This window comes from Garra rufa, chromosome 1 (genome assembly GCF_049309525.1).
Source record: "Garra rufa chromosome 1, GarRuf1.0, whole genome shotgun sequence".
In the NCBI taxonomy this organism is placed as follows: domain Eukaryota; kingdom Metazoa; phylum Chordata; class Actinopteri; order Cypriniformes; family Cyprinidae; genus Garra; species Garra rufa.
In genome coordinates, this window is record NC_133361.1 from 48,697,218 (window position 1) to 48,719,088 (window position 21,871).

The 21,871-nt window shown below is 37.3% G+C and overlaps 1 protein-coding gene across 1 annotated transcript in view; it reads right to left on the bottom strand.

Moving 5' to 3' along the window:
• The window catches only part of fam171a2a (family with sequence similarity 171 member A2a), a 47,680-nt gene that overhangs the window by 19,073 nt on the left and 6,736 nt on the right, over positions 1–21,871 (bottom strand). The window contains exon 2 of the mRNA XM_073842173.1: positions 9,056–9,283. Within this exon, the coding sequence (XP_073698274.1) occupies positions 9,056–9,283 (228 nt within the window). The remainder of the gene's footprint in view (positions 1–9,055; positions 9,284–21,871) is intronic.

Here is a 21,871-nt window from a genome sequence, read left to right on the forward strand (position 1 = left end):
AACCCATCAATATTTTGTCCAGAGGACAGACATTTAAAAATCATGTTTAGTAAGAGATGCCAGCATGAAATACTTATTTAATGTAAAGGGATAGTTCACCCAAAAATGAAAATTCAGTCAATAATTACGCACCCTCAGATCATTCCAAACCTATAAGACCTTCCTTCATCTTCAGAACACAAATTGAGATGTTATATCATATGCATAGACTGTAATGCAACTGACACATTCAAGACCCAGAAAGGTAGTAAGGACATCGATAAATTAGGAGGACTATTTTGTGTTCTGAAGATGAACGAAGGTCTTGGAGGTTTGGAACGACATGGGGGTGAGTAGTTAATGACAGAATTTCATTTTTGGGTGAACCATCTCTTTAAAAGTCTGTTTTGGTTGTACATTTTCTTGCACTAAAACTACAGCGCCAACAACATCCATCTTTGTCAGCTAATCTAAATGTACCTCACCCTTCAGTGCTCCTCTATGGACAGGAGGACATGTTGGCAGTGCTCCAGAAGACTGTTGCATGCTGGGAGCAGAAATCCTCTGTGTCCATTTCCCATCTGCTATGGCACATGTGAAATGTGCCCCCTGCCTACCCACACCTCACGTTTTCGAGTGTTTATTTTATGATAACATGATTTCAATCAAGTTCTTCAATCTAATGGAAGCTTATTAACAATGAAAAGTTTGATAAGGTTCTTTAGGGATTGCCTGCTTTATATTAAACAGGCCACCAGAAGATATTAGGACCCAAGTGCACAGTATATTGCTTTTAGATTTTCCCAGCTCTGATGTCAAAAAAGCTTGTCACTTGAAGGAGCAGACTGTGGGAAACGTGACACAGGCGATTCATGCACATTTACACCCGTGCAGTTATGCATACAAGTACGCACGCACAGCACAGATGCCCTGAACAGACGGGGCTCTGGTCTCTTTAATATTCTGCTTGGTAGGTATGCACACAAAATAGAGGCAGCGACAACAATACTGCCCACATTTGCTAGAAGCTGAAAGAAAAGTGCGTATGAAGAGAGGGAGGGTACTGCATTGGCATTGTGTGGTTTCATTTTACATCATTTGTAACCTTAGTTATCTTCTGCAGCATTGTGACAACACAATAAACATTTATACACCCCCTGCTTTGAGAATATAGAATTCAGCCAGAATGATGTCTAGGGATGCACATTACAATATAATGCAAAGATTAGAGGGTTATCTAATGCTCAGTTAATCTTTAAAAACACCAATAGTAATCTAATAACACTGTTAAATGTAAAAATGTAAAACTATTTAGGTTTGGAATGACATGGGGGTGAGGGTGACCTATCCCTTTAAGAATACAAATGTTTTTTGGGTCATTGTATATGGCTTCAAGCTATTAACATGCACTGCCATAAAATCCAAATTTGATATCATGAGCTCTTTAAAATAAGTAAAATAGAGTTATTTAGTTAAACCATAATGGAATAAGAGATAGGCCAATGGAGGAAAGAACAAGTGTTCCCGACTTCAGTTGATTTTATCTGAGCCGCGAGCAACTGCTTCATCACTCTGTGAGAATGACTCACTCTCTCTCCGAGTTCGCGTGACTCACTCAGATTATCAAAGTGCTGCGGGGACAGTTAAAACTCCACGACACTGTTTTCTTTTTTTTTTTAGAAACCCTTTTTCGGCATGGCTAAGAGACTAAAGGGAGGAGGAATGGGGGGATGACTTTGATACCAAAGAGATGAGACTTGAAAATGCTAACCTTTAGAAAGCTGAGTCACATATACAAAAAATGGTGACATTACTATAGAGATGTTCAATAGGCAATCTGGGGTTGGAGTACAGACCGATGCTCTGTCATCAGCCAAATGACAGGCATCCCATCACTTCTGCACAGCTGTTACACCCCTGCTAGTCATGTAATCCATCTGCCCTGCATTAAAACAACCATCCAGATGAAAACATGAGTCTGCCAATTAAAAGGATTTTGTCAGCTAGAGGTACTATCACAGCCATCACAGGCATGTGTTGTTAGCAAACCACATACCGATGTAAATGCACAGGGACTAACATTGCCAAGTACTAAATACGTATATGTGGGTCTTCGGTACGTACCTCGGTTTTTACGACGTTGTTTGTTATAATTTTGGTACAGCAGGGGGAAGACTAAACATATATATAGTAAACAGTAGTTTACTGAACAAGTTGCTCTTTCTTTGAATAAATTCAGTTATAATTTAAAATTTCTTAGTGATTAAAATCTAGCTCAGCTTTTGCTTTAAACTATTAATAGGAAGCCATTTTACATTACTATAAGGTTACAATTAACAAAAGAGCCCAAACTTAATTTTAATTACTATTTATTTTTAAATATAATAATCAACACTTAACTTTAAAAAATAATTGTATGCAAACACATAATGCAGTTTTTAAATTGTAAATTATAACATTTATATTTGTTGTTTAAATATATTTAATTGCACAGTGGCTGTCATAACTTGTGATTCATTTAAACATTAAATAATTAAGGTCGAAAATAAATCATAAGAAAATCTAGTGAAATAACGAGCTGTGGACACTGATGACTTGCCTGAGGTAAATGAAATGCTACGTGACATTTTGTTTACAAGCTGTTTTATTGACGTCTTTCCGTGGTTGAAACACTGACTGAGCGATTACATGAAGCATGACATGTTCATTTATGTTTATTTTGCGCTCAAAGTAGTAGTAAAGAGGAAGGAATGATCGCGGACCGAAAGTTTTCGCTACAAATACATGTACCCTTTCACCGCAGATATATATACAGTCAAGCCCGAAATTATTCACACCCCTGGCAAATTCTGACTTAAAGTTATTTTTATTCAACCAGCAAGTTTTTTTTTTTTGACTGGAAATGACGCAGGCTTCTCCCAAAAGATAATAAGACAATGTACAAGAGGCATCATTGTGGAAAAAAATATTTCTCAGCTTTTATTTACATTTGAACAAAAAGTGGCATGTCCAAAATTATTCATACCCTTTGCAAACTGTCACAGTCAATGGGAAAAATCCAAAGTTCTATACCATTCCAAATAGTCCAAGCTGTTCTAAAGCATCCTAATTACCCTGATTTATTGGGAACAGCTGTTTTAATCAACTCAATAGGTGAAAAACAGAAGCTCTCTCCAGTTGGTTTGTGGACAGTCATGGCTAAGACAATGGAGCTCACTGAGGACCTGCGGCTGTGCATTGTGGCTGCTCGCAAGTCAGGAAAGGGCTATAAGACCATATCTAAATGTTTTGAAGTTCCAGTGGCTACAGTGCAAAGTATTATTAAAAAAGGCCATCCTGATGAATCTGGGCTCTGCTGGTGGCAACATCTCAAGGCAGACAGTCCAACAGACACTGCACACCGCTGGGTTCCACGGACGCAGACCAAGGAGGACACCACTTCTCCAGATAAGGCACACAAAAGCCTGCTTGGCCTTTGCAAATGCTCATCTGGACAAAGAAGAAGACTTCTGGTCTTCTGTTTTATGGTCAGATGAAACAAAAACTGAATTGTTTGGCCACAATGATGTAGCCTTCATTTGGCGTAAAAAAGGAGAAGCCTTCAACCCTAAGAACACCATCCCCACTGTCAAACATGGTGGTGGGAACTAGGGCTGCAACTAACGATTATTTTAATAATCGATTATTCTGTCGATTATTTTTTCGATTAATCGATGAATCGGATAAAAAAAAGGGATTTACAACCCTTTATTCAAAAACAGAACTAAAATCTTTAGAAAGTGCACGAACATGTTGGTCCTTGAACTGTTATAATAATAATAATAAAATAAAAATGGACTAACACAAAAAACATACACATGTATGCTTTACATCTGCCAAATATATAGACTAAATAAACTAAAATTACTATCCGTCAAGACAGCGGCTTGCTGTGGTGTACATGCTGCATTTCCCATCAAGAAGCCTCTCAAAATAAATTCCTCAGTGCGCATTAAAAAAGTCATGTGACTTTGCACGCTGGAACGGGATAACTTGACTAACTTTCTGCTACATTCATTCTGCCATGGCGGTGTTTAGTGTCCTGCCATCAGCAGCGACCAGCTGGAAGAGTTCCGCATTCAAATGCACGCAAAACTGGCCTCAAAGCCCCAGCAAAAGTAATTACCATGAATGTGTCAAGGCAAAAATTAAGAAAATATTCGAATTACTTATTAATAAACTAGTATTTTCTGATTCAGTGTTGCAAAGATGAAATTGACGATCCTGCCATATGCTCATTAATGCCTAATGCATCTTTATGGATTAGCTAATGAAAGAGTTTTGTTTTCGATTTTAATTATTTCGTTTTATAGTAAAATAATAATTTGAAGCTTTCTATAGATATTGTGTTTGTGAGGCAATTACCTGGGTTTCGGTTAATTATTGTGAAGCGCTTCTGTTTAAACCAAAGATATCAAGCGTATTCTGTTTGTTTTCTTTAAGAGCACATTTTGTTGATACTGTTAGTACACACAAACTAAGGTAGACCCTTTACAGTTCCGGCCCGGGTGGTAAATTACTCTTACCTTTATGAGCAAAAAAGAAATTCCACATTGCACTGGCGTCTCCATGCGCTGCAAAGCGCGCTTCTCTCCGCACAAACTTTGGATTTATATTGATTGAATGGTTAAACTAATATTGTGATATGTTTTAAGTTTTTTATATCAATGGATTTTAATTTAAATCGCGATGAATTAAGCAGGCTTTTGATCTGTATGCCGCTGTTTGCTAGGTATAACTTTAAAAAACAAAAACTTGAATTTAACAAACAAAAAGTGTTCCAAATATATCTCTAAATTAACTTTATAAACTAAAGGAACGAAAATAAATGTAATCACTGTGCTATTAAAATCAGCAGCTGTGTAATGAGGAAGAGAAAGAGAAAAAAAGACAGTCGGACTGGAAATTCAGTCGGCCAAAAATTGATGAGCTGTCGGACATTTTTACAAGGAATGTTTGTTTAATAACCTATATAATATTCTTAGGCTACTTTCTTAATTAAATATATTATTTCTTTGATTTATTTTAGCGTTTTTAGGCTGCTTGTTAGCTGACTGAAGTGTAGGCTATATATAAAAAAACAACGTGCCACCGTCACAGCCCTATTCAAAACTGAGACGATTTCACCTCAGCAGAGCTCCTCTTTCTCCTTACGGTTGTGGTATGTTTTCGACACATTATACAGACAGACAGTGTTACAAAAACTATAGAAGTAGTTTTCTCCATCTCCACTATCCAACGACCCGTACACCAGCTGTTTTGCGATCGAGCATTGGCTGCTGTGAAAGTACGCTAGCCAAAGTAGGCTTAAATATCAAACATGTTTGATTTAAATCGGGGCAGCATATATATATATATATATATATATATATATATATATATATATATATATATATATATATATATTAGTGGTGGGCCGTTATCGGCGTTAACGTGCTGCGTTAACGCGAAACTCTTATCGTGCGATAAAAAAAATATCGCCGTTAATCTATTCTCAAATTTGGGTTAGGAGCTGGTTCTAAACTACGCAAGCTATGATGACTTTCACCTTGATAGTTTAACGCGGATGTATACCGAATATGGTCGCGCGTTTAAGTCTCCTCCACCAAAACACAGACAGGATCGCGTCGTCCTCCATTCATGAAAACAGAATCTACTATAGCGCGAAATGCCACGTAAATTCGTCGTTTTTTGGATTCATAAATCAAATGTTGCTCTGTCACTTAATTCAAATCGCGATATGGACTAGTGTATGTGAAAACTGAAATGCAAAAAGACCGTTTTAATATGAATCTGATATGTTCCGTTTGCCTAGCTGTATGTATGCATGGCGGAGACGAGCTTTTACTACACGCATACTGAAACACACGTCACGCTCCCGGTAATTTTTGGCATTTTCATCTCACCTGAACAAATAAACTCAATCTCCCAAACTGCTGTGAGTGTCAGTTTTACCGTTTCATTTGAGAAAACTAGCATCATATCATACTGTATACACAGAAACTTCATGGCAACCTGTCAAAATAAAAGTACGGTGTAACATGTAATGGGCTGGGTAGGTGTTGACGTTAAAAAAACACAATCTAATAGGTAGAAAAAATAATTTCATTGTTAGTTAGTTAGTAAACAAAAGTACATCTAATTGAACATAATTTATTTTCATCAACAAATTATCATAGAACAGCTTTATGAGCTTTATGATCCATTCTCAAAGACTTACTTTTAGTCATTATTTGGGTAGCACACATATTCTGAATGCCTTCAGCAGAATTCAAATTAGCCATTTTAATCTAGATTAATCTAGATTAATTCCAAGATTTAATCTAGATTAATCTAGATTAAAAAAATTAATCTATGCCCACCCCTAATATATATATAATGTAGAAACGGTGCTTTATGCTCAAATGTTCCAGTTTTGCGCATAAGTTAAATTCGCATTTTTGGATGGAAACACAGCTTATGAGGTGCCGAACTCTGCTGGCATCAGTGCGGGAGAGAGACCGAATGTGTCCACTCCGCTCTGCGCTCAATTTTTTTAAAATATATATAATAACAACCAAATGTCTCTGCGTCGCGCGACACAACGAATCGATTATGAAATTCGTTGCCAACGCTTTTAGTAATCGATTTTTATCGATTTTATCGATTCGTTGTTGCAGCCCTAGTGGGAACCTAATGTTTTTTTAATTTTTTTTTTTAGCCGGTGGACCAGGGAACCTAATCACAGTAAACGGCACCATGAAAAAGGAGCAATACATCAAAATTCTCAACAACAACATCAGGCAGTCTGCAGAGAAACTTGGCCTTGGGCACCAGTGGACATTTCAGCACGACAACGACGCAAAACACACAGCAAACGTAGTGAAGAAATGATTAGCAAAAAAAAAAAAACATTAACGTTTTGCAGTGGCCCAGCCAGAGTCCTGACTTAAATCCAACTGAGAATCTGTGGAGGGAGCAAAAGATCAGGGAAACTCTGGCCTGCATGGAAACATAAACATAAATATCTGTAAATCAAACTAAATAAAAAAAAAAAATGAGAGCTTATTTAATTTGTTATTTTATATGCTATTTTTATAGATTTAATGTACATTTTAAATTGTTATTATGTATAATACATTTCATTTATAAAAATATTACAAAGTATTCATATGGTTTTAATATTTTAAATATTTTAAAGGTTAAATGGCTGAAAAAAACAACAACATCAAAAAACATGGCACAACCAAAATAGAGTAGTCGAACAAAAATATCTAAATAAGTCATGATTTGAAAAATTACATCAAACTGAGAGCTTGTGGAGAAAATATAGGATACAGTTTTGACACAGTCATAATACAAGTTTACTGGCAAGGGAACTGTGTCTTAAATAAACTTAATGGCTAAATAAAAGCACATTAAAATAATATCAAATATTGGTTGGTTGATCTTGCCACAAAAAAAAAAAAAAAATCGGATCGCCAGTCATCAAAGCTCTGTAAATGTTAGTCACAGGCACAGATTTCAGGCCTTATTTTAATGAAACAAAGTGGTTATATCTAAGTGTGAGTTTACTTATGTTTTTAAATTAGTGGTTTACTTACTCAAATTATTTAAATTTCTCATGCCATTATATTGTTCATTCAGACTGATTCGCGAAAACAGAATGTGCACAAACTCAAGAGGCTGGGATTTATCGCATGAACCAATCACAGCCGAATATAACCAGTCATATCCAATCATATCGCAAAGGAGGCATTGCCTCCTCTCACGTGACTTTCCCCCATTCATTCTCATCTGTTAAAACTCCATATTTTATATCATATTTTGTAATATTTGCTTTGTTTTTTTTACTATGAATTTTTTTTCTCATCCAATTTTGTTTTGTGACACTGCCTCCCTTGCCTCAGAGGAACATCCCTTTATATTTTAAATATTTCGTTATCCCTCAGACCTCAGGCACAGTATCTTAATCTTAAATTGAGTAAGCTTCATCTAATCTTTCCCCACAATTCATTCAAAAACTTCCTTTCTACCTCAACTTCATTCCATCTACAAAGCTTGGTCATCCACATTTCTGACAGCATCTCCTAATTTGGTTTGACCCAATGGGAATGTGTGTAATGCCCCCCCAAGAGGTTAATGTCATACTAAAGATGTCTTCATCCACCACCCCGGCTGGTCTGGCACGACATGGAGCCACATTTGCTGGCGGCCTCCATATCTGTAACCCCACTGGCTAAGTGGCTTCCAGCTGCTCGTACAGACAGCTTTATGCTGAAATACATGATTTCACTGCCTCCCCTCCCCAGAAGTCTGACCGCATAACTGGGTGGGGTTTGGGTGGAGAGAGGGGCGGCGGAGAACACGCTGTTGTGCAAATAAAATTACACCAATCGTAGAGCGAGAGAGTCAAAAGAGGACATGACCGTCTGGGGCCCGACTCCGAACAGCTGCTAGGTATCACAACGCGGGTCGGCACGCTCCACACCCCAGCGAGTGTTGTTTAACATTCCTGTCCATTTGTGTGCAAAGCTCCATCTGGATTACAGATCTAGACGGTTCATCTAAATAATAGGATGTTGCCAACAGATCGCAAATCACTCATCAGATTTGGAAAGTTCACTGAGGCCATGAGCAAACATGTCATCATGCTAACAAACCAATAATATGTGTACCTTAAATGCACTTTGGGATAAAAATGAGTGCTAAATATGGAATATAAATCAGGGGGATATTAAATTTTGTGTTTCTTTCCAATGTCATTAAAAGGCAACCTAATTAAATGCTAAAATTTGGGGCATCTAGATTAAAACCAGGGACCTTTTAATCTGCAGGAAAATGCTTAAGCTGTACCCCTCATTTTTAATAAGGGATTAAAATGATTCCAGACAAGCCCATAAACACCAACTGGTCTAGCTGTTTTGACAGGAAGTCCGGGTAATGCGTGTGAATTTCAGAATGAAACCGAATACTCTATTTCTAATAATAATCTGCTGGCTTCTCCTGACACTATGTCAAAAATGTTCAGTCCTATAGTAGTACAGGAAGTACTCACGAGGGATGCGGCTGGCATGCCAGGGTGCAGAGTTTGTGACAAATCCGTGCTTTGATGCCGTGACGATGACCCATGTTCCTGGCCGGTACAGAAACGTAAGTGTGACAATCCCATCTCCTCCTGCAAGGCTGGATGCTAAGACGGTCTGGTTTCCACACACCTGAACTGTGGATTCCTTTAGGGGTGACAGGTCGCTGTTGTCAAACACCTGGACTTTAATCAGCACCTCTGTGGAAACAAGAATTCAAAGCTTTGTAAGCACTATTCCTTTATAAAAGACTATCACTTTAATACAGTTAGCTCTGAATATACTGAATTGCCATGTACTGTATATGATGACAGTTATGGGGACATCGGATGGCCATTTTCCACAACTTGGTATGATTTTTTAGGTTCTTCTTGAAATGACTGCAACATACTTTAATTAAAATTCCTCAATTGTCATGTAAAACACCCTTTTTACCTTGTCAAAAACAGCTCTGTTCACAGTTAGCCATTTCGGTGCATGTCTCTTTAAAGGTGCCATAGAATGGAAAACTGTATTTACCTTGGCATAGTTGAATAATAACAGTTCTGTACATGGACATGACATACCGTGAGTCTCAAACAACATAATTTCCTGCTTTTTATATAAATCGGGTGTTTGCAAAAGACCACTGAAAAATAGGCTAATTCTAACCTAACAGCGACTATGACGTAATAGTCTCGGGATCATTAATAGTAATGCCCCCAACATTTGCATAGCCCAATCATCAGAAGTTCTACAGCTAGGCTAAAGTGTAAAAAAAAACAAAGCGAGGACAATAACGAAAATGGCAGATCACAGGAATAAATGTTATGTTGCAGGTTGTACAGGGGATGTTAAGTGCAGGGATGGGTTGGTGTCTGTACTCAGAAAGGCAAGGAAAACAAATAAGACATTCTAATAAAATAAGGCTAGCCACTGAAGGGACACGGTTAGCTTCTTGTTAGCGGTAGCCTGTTACATTGCAGTACATAAGATTTCACTTACCACATAAACAGAATAAGGAGAGATGACGATGGCGAATGATTTACAGATCCTGAGCATCACTAACAAGCATCTAAACTTGTAAAATATGTGGTAAGTACTGCCGCTGTAGTATAACGTTACACAGAGCATGTGCGATCACAAAAGTAAAAGTAAAATGATTGTGCATTCAAAACGGCAGTTTCAATGCCTCGCATATTAATACCAGCTCGAGCTCCGGGATTAAATATATATATTTTCCTCCATGTGCGAGCTACTGAAATGACTCTGTGAAACAGCCAATCAGAGCAGAGCTCATCATTATTATTCATGAACCTTCCAAATAAGGTAATAACAGACCATTTCATTCTTGGGACAAATCTTAGGGTTGTAAATGGACCTGTAAAACAGTTTCTGGAGAATTTGTGCCCTTTCCTATGCCATATACTGTACCCTCTATGTAGATATCAGAAAACAATTTAAAATATTGTATCAATGCATTCTATGGTCACCTTTAAATGATAATAAGCCTTGCTCACCCCGCCACTCTCTTCTGTTTCTTATGTATTCGGTGGCACATTGCCATCAAAAACAAAATGAATCCACTGCATCCTTGTGGCTCTGATGTCAGAAGAAAATGAAGACTCTTATGTTTACTTTACACTTTTACAACTACAAAACACCTGGGGCCAGATTCACGAAAAATCTTCTTAAGAAATAAATTAAGAAATTTCTTAAGATAATTCTAAGAAGTTCGTAAGAATGTTCTTAAGTGCAATTCTTGAAAAATTCTTAAGAAGTTCTCAAATATGTTCTTAAGAACATCTTATTTTTTTCTTAAGAAGAAAATGATACCTCAGTCTGAGTGAATGCATGGCTGAAGACGCATGTATAAACTCGCAATTCAAGGATTGTCTTTTTTTGCGGTTTCTGCAGATTATCCTAATAATCAATAAGCACGCACACTATTTTCGTCACAACCTTGAATGGCGCTCGCGCTCAGCTTCACGTTTTTAATGCACCGTGTTTTTGAACAGTTACTTTTAAAGGGTCTGTCTTAAGCTTCGGCGATCTGTTTTATTCATTTTTGTGGTGTTTTTGTACCCTGATCTGAATGAACGCTTTCGGTATGTGTGTGTGCGGTGCTGCAGCAAACGCGTCCTACGCATTCATTTGAGCTAAATACAGCCAAAGATTATGTCGTATTTATAGGCTAAAAGAACGTTTAATTAAATCTCCCTATCTGACTCGTTTTGTAGAGTATGTATTGAGTATTGACATCAGCAAAAAGTATAGGGTCATATAGGCTAATCATGACCGATCATTGTAATACATTATCAGTTATCGCTGTCACTTCAGAGAACTTGTGCTCATCTCTATTAATAGTCCTAATATGTATTATATGTAGTTAGTAGTGTTGCGATGCTTAAATATAACAAATAATTTGAAATAACGCAATAAATTCATTAAATAATTCTTACTATTTGGGATTTAAGACAAGTCTCGGGCTATCCTAACTTTAAGAAGTTATTTACGATGGTTTTTAAGAAGATTCTTTTCAAGAATTTGAATTTTCTTAATTTTTGTCTAAAGAACAGTCTTAAGTAAAAAGATAAGAATATTCTTAAGATGATTTTTTAGGAATACAAAATATTATTTTATTATATTTATCTTTTATTTATATTTATAATATTCTTATATTTTAAAAAATAAGAAGAAAATGGCAGTTAAGAAGAAATTTCTTCTTAAGAATGTTTCGTGAATCTGGCCCCTGCATTGCTTACGAGTCATTGTTGTTGCTACAGCTGCTCAAGTGCGGAGAAAACGGCAGACAGTGTACAACTGGCTGAGGACGGAAATATTCTAATACGAGAAAGTCCGTAAGCAGTCATGGGCGGGACCTAAACAGTATGACATCAAAGGGCTCAAATCAAACGTCCCGGGGCTATTGTGTTTTCCAGTCGGGCTACCAAACTGTTTCACCGGACTGCCCGACGGGCTATTGTAAAGTAGAGGGCTCCTGCAGGTCCTTAAAAACTCCTCAATTTAGTTGTATCAAATGTAAGGCCATAACAAGTTTTAAATATGTTAAATAGTATAAGAATGTCTTAATTATAATTTAAGAGGTCTCACAGTTGGGGACGGAAAGACGAGAATCGCAATAGGGCTGGATTAAACTTCAAAAGGCAATGATGTCATTGAATAAATATGCGCGCTGCACCTTTTGAAGTCAAAACGCAGCACAGATGTCTTTATATGAATGTATCTGAAAGGGAACCGACTGTCCTCAGAAACATGTCGTTGGCATTTTCATTTCATGCCTGATAAAACAGCATTAATGCTGCTTTGTATACAGCCGTTACTAGGGAAACTGTAATATTTCAGTGCTCCTAAAGCGCCCCCTCGTGACAGAGAATCAATTTTTATTTCCAATACATTTTTTTTTCAGCTGTTTATGGTCAAATGATTGCAATTGCAAATGACTGCAAAATAACACTGGTATAGATTTAGATAGGGGTGTACTGTATACTGATTTATTAGTATCCGATATCAGAGACTTTTAAAAGTTAGTCAAATTTTAACAACACATTTCCGGAGAGTTTATGTGAGACACCTCCAGACTCAGTGGCCTACATTCAACAGATGAGATGACTATGTTTAGAAGTGTTTGTCCTGATCCGACACGTTAAGTACTCTGGTTTGTTTACACTGAAGACCTGAAAGCATGGAGAGCCTTTGAGCCACTTTCAGTGAGCCAGAATGTCTGCCACTATGTTCGATTGACACTGGGCAAATGCAGCAAATCTGTCTAGTTGAGTTCCTGGACATGTGCTTACTGTTCGAAATGGATGACCTGGTTCATCCCCCCAGAACTTTTACAAGGGCACACAGTCAGAGACATGTAAACAGGCCAGGAAGACAGCAAGTCTTTGCCCTGTTTTTTGGGATCTGGATACATGGGGTTTCTCTTTGGGGCATATTCAATTCTATATATTTTACAGTAAATACATTAAACACCGTTTAATTGATCATTTTGTTTTGTGAAAAATGTAACATTTTACTTAATAAGAAAAAAACATGAACAAGTCATGTTTACCCAACAATGTTTGGGTTTACCACGCCGTTCATGCTTGCTTCATGTCCGGTTCACACTCGCAAGCTGCAGCGTCCTTCAGAACCCCTCGTTCTTTTGATACTAAATGGGTCAATTGATGCATGTTACCATGGATACTAGGAGATGTCAGCAGGCTAACTGTGGGAAAAAATGGGTCCCTGCATTTCCTGGCGAGGGGACACAAGTTTGCTTCAGAAAATAAGATCTTTTGAGCCAGTCATGCGCTGCAGATCTAATCGCACACCAATGATGATAATATTCAAACAACCCCTATGAATCACACAGAGGCAGAATTTACCTGCATGAACAGAAAAGGCCATATTCCATTACAGAACTGTTAAGCTACCTTGTTTTTATAATATCATCCATAGTGAAACTCAGTGGAGCAAGAAGGACTAGAACAGAGAAGGACAATAAACAGCTGGCCTGAAAAGCATTCTTGAAATATCTTAATAGAGATATCAAAAGTGACAGTAAAGACAAATAGGTTCCAAAAGATTTCTATTGCAAAAATATGATTATCGAAGATTAATGAACTAAAATGTATCGGTTTCCACACAGAAATTATGCAGCACATCTGTTATCAATTCAATATTGATAATAATAAGAAATGAATTTTGAGCACCAATGACAGCTAAAAAAATCTTTAATATTCCCTAAAAAATGTTTTGTCATCACAGGAATAAATTACATTTTAAAATACATTAAATTACAAAACTATAGAAACCCACTTCCACCACTGAATATTTTTAAAAAAAAAGGTAATTGTGACTTTTCATCCAACATTTTTTTCTCACAATTGCGAGTTTACATTACACAAATTCTTAGAAGTGTGTGATACAAACTCGCAATTCTGACGTTATTTCTCTCATAATTGTGAGTTTATATCACACAATTCTTACTTTATAACTTGCAACTGCCAGTTTATATCCCACAATTCTAAAATAAAAAGTCAGAATTGCAAGTTTATATAATGCAATTCCAAGAAATAAAGTCAGAATTGATAAAAAATTCACAATTAACTTTTTTATTTTTTATTCAGTGGCGGAAACAGGCTTCCATAGAAAACAGTCTTTAAAAAAAAAAAAAAAAAAATTAATTGAAAAAGGTGACAAAGGCTTGAATATATTTATAATACTAATGTATTTATAATATTTTTCTATTCATAATAATACACATTTTTTATATTACACATACATGATACATGATACATGAACATTAACCGAATTCAAAGAATCTTCACTTCCACTCAACCACCGGGATTTCCTGTACACAATTCCACTTCCTGTCTATTGTTTGAATCAAAGTGCAAGACGCAAATACTCCAGGAAGTTTTTCTGTGACATAAAAGTTCTCAGACTCACAGAATAACTTTTATTTCACTAGAACCGAATGTTTACCGAAAACTAAAACATAAATCTGGCAAATATAAATATTTATCTACCTTTGAGTGGAAGGTGAAAACGAAACATTTTTCCACTCTTTCCATGTTTAGTCCTGTCCACTGTAATCGTCTCTTTAAACAAACAGCACTTCATTTGCTTGTATTAGAGAACGAAATCTCTTCCACGTATCCCTGAACACAGCGGCAGTCAGGAGCAGTGTTTTCCTGCAGGCTGAGTGTCTATGTTATAGGCAGCTGATGAGACTGAACGGAGACCACAGCACTGACTGAAGTGCTGTGGGACATTTGCCAGAAGTTAGCAAAGTCTCACTTCTGAATAATAAATGTTTCAAACAAAAACAAACATTTCTACCCTGCTGAAATGTCTTCTTTGCAATTAAATAACACTTAATGGACCATAAACATTTTAAATGGCACAATTAGCAATATTAACCAATCAGCTTTTTTAGCCTCTTTAGAAGTTAAATGGTGTTGTTGATGTTGCAAGAGCTTAACTGAAGGATTTGTGAATCTTTCCTCTCTACATCTCTTGTAAATGTGTTCCACTGCCAAACAATGACACCATTGGGTTTTAAATTAGAAAGCCTCATTGTTCAAGCAAGTGTAACGTCAATGGGAAACTGGGGAAATCCTACAAGACAAATATCTACTCTATATCTCCATGGTACACCAAGGCAAAAAAGGTGTAATTAATTTGCTGACAGGTGGTCCTGGTGTCACCGATGGTTCCAGACCACCCTGTTGTTTTTTCAGACAGGCAGATGATGTGTTAACAGCCAAGCAGGAATGTCTGCATGACAGGAGCCTTGCTGGCCAAAACCACTGGGTTTCGCTGGGATGCTTACAAAGTCTCAGACATGAAGGCAGTGTGGCCGTAGCCTTACTGTGAGGGCTGAATAAACACAGGCACTGATGTATGTGCGGTAGCAGGGTCCAAAATTAACACTCACTCAGCACCAAATGCAAGAAAAGGTTTGGCCAGAACTAGGGGTGTGCAAAGCAGCCGGTATTTGTATCTGTATTTGTATTTGTTGAGGGGGGAAAAGTATTTGTATTTGTATTTGTATTCGAGTAAAATTCAAAATAGGTGTAAAATCTAGGGCTGTCGCGATAACCGCAATATCGCAATACCGCGCTATTGACGTGCATAACCGCAGAGGAATGCAACAACCGCAGCAACCGCGATATTTGCCTGTTTTCTTTTTTTCCTAAGGATTTGCCCTTCTCACTTAATGCCTGTGCGCTGAATATTAAATTAGTAATAAGTTAGTAATGATAACATAATGTGTTTATTATGAGGCTCAGTAGATATGCACTTAACAAGCCTAAACAGACAGCGAATGAGAGAGAGATCGACTGAGCTTGTGCGATTACCTGCGTCTGTCTTTCAGATCGAGTCAGGTATGTATGTGAAACTAGCTTGTCATGTCCAAGGAAAGTGAAATCTCTGTATTAACATCGGTGCTCTGCTGGTCAGCTGAGCCTTTAAAAGTGGCGATTAAAGTTGAAATGATTTTAACATCGTGTTTCATTACGTCTCTCTTTGAATAAATAAGCGTTTTTGAACGTATAGTTGAATGAACGGATTAAAGACTTACTCAAAGATCTCTTGCCTCCATCTTGTGGCGTAACAATGAAACTGCACTGACTGACAGCTCGCCTAAAACACGCAGGTGAAATACTGACAGAAAGTCTCTTGTCCAGTCAGACTCGAGAGGGTACGCGCTAACTGTTATATACACGAAGATTTCAGATGCAAAGCCTCTAAGTATGTCTGACATTTTTCTTCAAAATTTGCATTTCTTTCTGGCTAGGTTTCTATGTAAGTACTGTTTACTTCACTTCATATATCAACGCGATTTGGTTTCGGTTTATTGATTTCTGAATATGACCTTACATTGTAACAGCCTACACACAATTATATGGCGGTAATACCGCATACCGCGCTACTGAGCCACTCAAAATTACCGCAAGGGAAATTCCTTAACCGCGACAGCCCTAGTAAAATCCTGCTTTTTTTTGTGCGTTACACTTATAATTTACGTTATAGTGTAAGTATTCTTTAATTATATCCATTATAATAATTATGTATATGCAATATTGGTTGATGTTTTTGAACATGTAACAAGGAACGCCATTGAAAAGAAAATAACATAACAGCCATTACCTCATCCATGGTTAAACCAACAACTAATAAAATACCATTGTGAACATTATGAACCCCACCACCACCCGTCCTTGTTGGAGGACGCTGAACAGACAGAATAAAAACAAATAATACTTAAAAGAACTGTTCTTCTTATGAATTAACTTCTTTCCCGTGGCGTCTGCCGTTGCTAAGCAACCATGACCTGATCTCTCAACGAAGACTCGGAAGCTTCAGCAAAGCATAAATGGATTTCCAGCATTAAAAATCGCTTGCAGTAGCTCTGCTATTAAATTTATTTTAAAATGGTTATTCCTGTACAGATATGATAAGCTGTTCCTCCAACTTGGCTGTTTTTCAATGTTATTAAGGGAAAGGGTGAAGCTGATTGGTTGGTTCTGGTCACATGACCTGCGCTGCGCTTGTGGCATTCTGAAAAGTTGAGATGTATTTATCTGGACGCGGCACGGACGCGCCTGGAAAAAACGAGTGCGTAGCACCGTGTCCGGTCCGAACTTCATCTCCCGATCAAACTCTGCTTCCCAAAAGCTATAAACTGCCTCCAGAACCCAGTTAAGGTACAAAAATCTATTAATCAAAAATAGTGATGCAGTGAAGTCTTTTTTCACCCAGCCGAGTCTTCTCTGTTTCTGTGTGTAGCAGCCTGTGTCTCAACCTCTTTTAACCCCACCCCCCGACTCCTGAATGTCACTCACTCACGCGGGCATGCACTGACTGCGGTCTCATGAGGAAACGCAGCTTTTTGATATAAAGTTTTTCTTGTTCCCGAATACAAATATTTTTTAAAGTATTTGTTCGAAATAAGTATTCGTAAAAAACACGTTATTTGTGCCTTTCCGAATACCGTATTCGGGTTCGGCTCCACCCCTAGCCAGAACATAATACATACATATGAAATAATACATAGTTTCAGTTATTTGTATGAATAAAACACCTTGCAGTTGCTGAAGTGACGTGCTCTATTCAAATGAATTTGTTCGCATAAAAAGCCACCAAATCAAAATCTAAGAAACAAAATCATGATGTGTCGTACATATGATTTTGTGAATGATTACTTGTATTATTATTTTGTGGACAGAATCACGGAATCCAGTTATAAAAATGGAATATAAACGTGGAATGTCACAGAATTTGCCAAATTGAGGATGAATAAATAAAAAATAGGTCAGTACACTTAAATCAAAATGGACTAGTGTTTGTTTTAAGCTCCAAAATACTATTTAAATATGAATCCTGTATGTTCTGCATGTCTCTGTGTGAATTAATGGCACAGTTTCATTTACTACACACAAACTGAAGTGGGCATGATGCTTGCGGTGCTTTTAGCTTCTGCCACCTCGATATATGACTACATGAACACATAAACATAATCTCTAAAACGGCTCTGAGAATCACTTTGTCACATATCATATACAATCAGAAAATTAAAGGTCTTAACAGCAACCAGTTAAAATAAAACTTCGGTTTAACTTGAAGAAATTGTGACTTAAATGGGTCCTATTATGCTCTTTTACAAAGTCTTTATTTTGTTTTGGGGGTGTACTTGAACATGCTCTCATGCTTGGTGGTTCGAAAAACGCATTATTTTTCACATAATTTACATTATTAGAATAGCTTTCTCCCCAGGCTGGCACAAACGGCTCGATTAGTTCCGGGTTCCGCCTTCCGAAAAACCAAATGTGTTGTGATTGGTCAGCGGTCCCACTGCGTTGCGATTGGCAAACAGCGTAGACCGCGTTCCGCCGTGCCGCACCCCTTCCCAAAGCAGCAAACTAGATTAAAGTGATTCTTACATTTTAAATCTGGATATTTTTCTTACAAAAACACATTGGATTGCTAAAGGAGGAAAAAAGAAATTTCTGAAAAAAGAAAAATAAATTAAAAATGAATGGAAAACACAACAAAAAAACTTGCTTAATAAACTGCTGTTAAACTGTGTAGGTTTCATGATTTCAATGAATTAGACGTGTTTTTTGATAATGCAATTTAATTTTTAACCAATTTAACCATTAAAACAGTCTTGAAAAATATAAACAGAGAAAAAATTGGATTTTGGGAAAAAATAAAATGGAATTTGCGAAAATATAAAACTGATTTCATAGGGCCTTATATTTGGCTAGTGACAATGTTCTGTGATGAATGATCAATCTGTGATGACAATGAATTAATTTAAAATTAAACAACAATAAAAATGTATTAAAATAATAAATACAATAACTAAAAAATACAAAATACCTGTGGCAAAAAGTTGCCCTTGTTGTGTGTGCATCTGTGTTATGAAGAGCAAACTCTCATCTCTCCATCTGTATAAAACAGTTTGGAGAGTCCTGAATCAGAGATATAGAACAACTCATAAATCACTGTCAAAAGCCTCACCTTTTCCCCAGCACCAGCTGGACAATGTCCTTAGCCCAGGAAAACAGTAACCCAGGTCCTGCTCAGCAGGACAACACGTTATGCAACAATCAGACAAAAAAAAAAAAAAAACATCTAACAAAGATCCTGCTTATTCATTTCTCTGCTAAAACTGGAGCACATCCACTCTTCATGTGATAACACTTGAGATGCATGCGGACTCCTGTCTCCTCTAGGCAACCTCATGAGACGCTTATGAACCAGGATTCAGGAGCTTTTGCAGATATTTACAGCATCTTGGATGTTATGTGAAGAAAATATCCAAGCAGCTAAGGGAAAAATGCTGCTGGGATCTGAGAAAAATTCAATGTAAGATAAAATAGCTCAAGGTCTGACTAGGTACATGTTTAGCTTGTACGCTCTGGCATCTTTACAGATTTAAAGGGCTGCAAAAACATACCAGTCATCCAAAGTGCAAGATTTTGCTGGAAAGGAAAAAATAATCTTCTAAGGGCTCTAAAGGTGTTGATACAACCCTGGAGAGGAAAAGCACAGCAGAAATGTGTTGACTCAGCTCTAATGAAACCATTGTTGCTCAGGAAATTTATAGACTTCAGCACTGCTTGATGAGAGGAAATGTCTGAAATGTCACGCCTGAAATTCACAAGACTGCTCACTTTATCTCTCAGTGGTAGGCACTTAAAAGAAGAAAAAATATTGAGACAATTTCTCAAGTACAACAAGGCTTCTTCAGAAGAAACCTATCAAGAATAAAAGTAAAACCAGGCTTAACATTTGGAAACATTACCATTAAGCCAGAGCTAATTTTTCCCACCCAAGCATGCAACCAAATGCAACGTATTATCATGTGATAGAATCGTTCCTCTGATTACTACATTTATTCATTTTCACCAAATATGCTGCCAAACAGTAACTGTAACAGTCTGTTAACAGTATGGCATGACCAAAAGGATTACAAGCAAAATTAGGAACCTAAAGCCTAATCCAGATTACTGTTTCAAAACATCGCTAAACTCATATTAGACACAATAAACTGAGCAAAACACAGACTTAACTTTATAAACAAGCCTCTACTGCTACACTAGAAGACGTCTGGCTGGTTTGTGTTTTATGGCCTATTTTGGGTTTAAAGTAGATGATGTAATCTCCAATTTTTCATGCGTTCTTTTCCTAAAGCTTTTTACGCCCACCAATCAAAATATCTGGACACATTGCGATGATGTGAAGCAGGATCTCCTCAGAGGTCAGGTTTACAGGGGCTCTGCTGCTGATAAATCTGCCGTTTCCTCTGAGCGTTATAGGGTGTCTGGTGTCAACAAAGAAATTCCTACCTTTGAACAGCTGTCCGGGGAGTTCATGGTGGGCTGATGGCCAGACGCACACTCCTTAAAGTTGTGACGGCCCGTGTAACCAGAAAATCCTGCTAAGCTATACTGTACCCTTCCGCCCACAAACAGTCCATGCTGTAAAGAGCCTTAAATAAAAGATCTGCTGTCAAAGCACATGACATCACCATAGAAAGACCTTTCTGTGACCTGCCAAAGCACATACAGGTGCTTTAAATTTGCAAATTCAGACTAAAACAGAATTCAGCTCACTTCACATCTATCCTTATGGTGGTTAATGGGCCGTTTTCAACAAAAGCAACACTCTATTGACAACATCTGTTGCAGTTACTGAAAACGCCTTTTGAATCATCAGCACAATTGACCCTTCCCAAAGACTCACCCCTCTTCGTTACTGTTGCTATGTCCAACAAGCCATGGCGCTCTCACAGAACACATCATGTTCTCATGCACTGGAAAATACATTTCGGAATAAAGAGGACACTGACAATGCGCCAACAAGACAGGTCTCTGCTTTAAAATTGTAATTTTTTAATAGAAATTTAAACAATAAATACCATTTTGTGGCTCTATAAGGTGTCGTGACAGATTGTAGCACCGATCATCTCTTTCTCTTTACTAGTCATACCAAAAAATAAACATGAATGAACATCAGAAGGTATCTTGTTTCCATTGCGGAAAGACGTCAATACACACCATTTTTTCAAGTTCAAGTCCACTGACTTTAATCAACTCTCCTGTCTGGTTTGTTTGATTGACAAAAATGGCAGATTCTGCGTTATAATTGGTCAGATCGCTTGTCAATTAAACTCCCTGCGAAGGGTCAAAATGGATTTCATTGTGCTATTTTTAAAAAACAATACTGTCTACAGGCATGTGCGAGGTCCTTTGCGAAGTGAACTACTTACATTGCATGCATAATATAGCATTTTAATTATTTTCACAGATCCATGTGAATGGGGATCGTAGTCTATATTCAAAACCTTTCAAAAATTCAAAGGTTATAATTATTTAATTTTAAAGCACAGTCACCACAAAATGTCACAAGTTTATACTATCAATCAACAGCCTTGTTGCTCAGTAGGTCAGTCTTTTAAGGGAACCCGGGGTATTAAGAATTGTATGGTTTATTTTATTGTAAATTATGTATCTTACTGAAATATGTAGTATAAAACCCATGAAAGATTTATGTTATTAAAAAAAATTCACATCGTTTTATACATACTATGGGGGGCGCCATTATGGCGTGAAATGCCTTGGTGAGCTACTGGCGCTACCTGTTGCTATTTTTCCTGCAACACAAATCGGAAAATAAAATACTGATATGATGACCACAGCTACTGAAAGAGCTTATAGTTGGCGATTGATGTAAGCGTAGGCTTAAACCAAATGCCATACCTTTGATTTTCCAACAAGGAG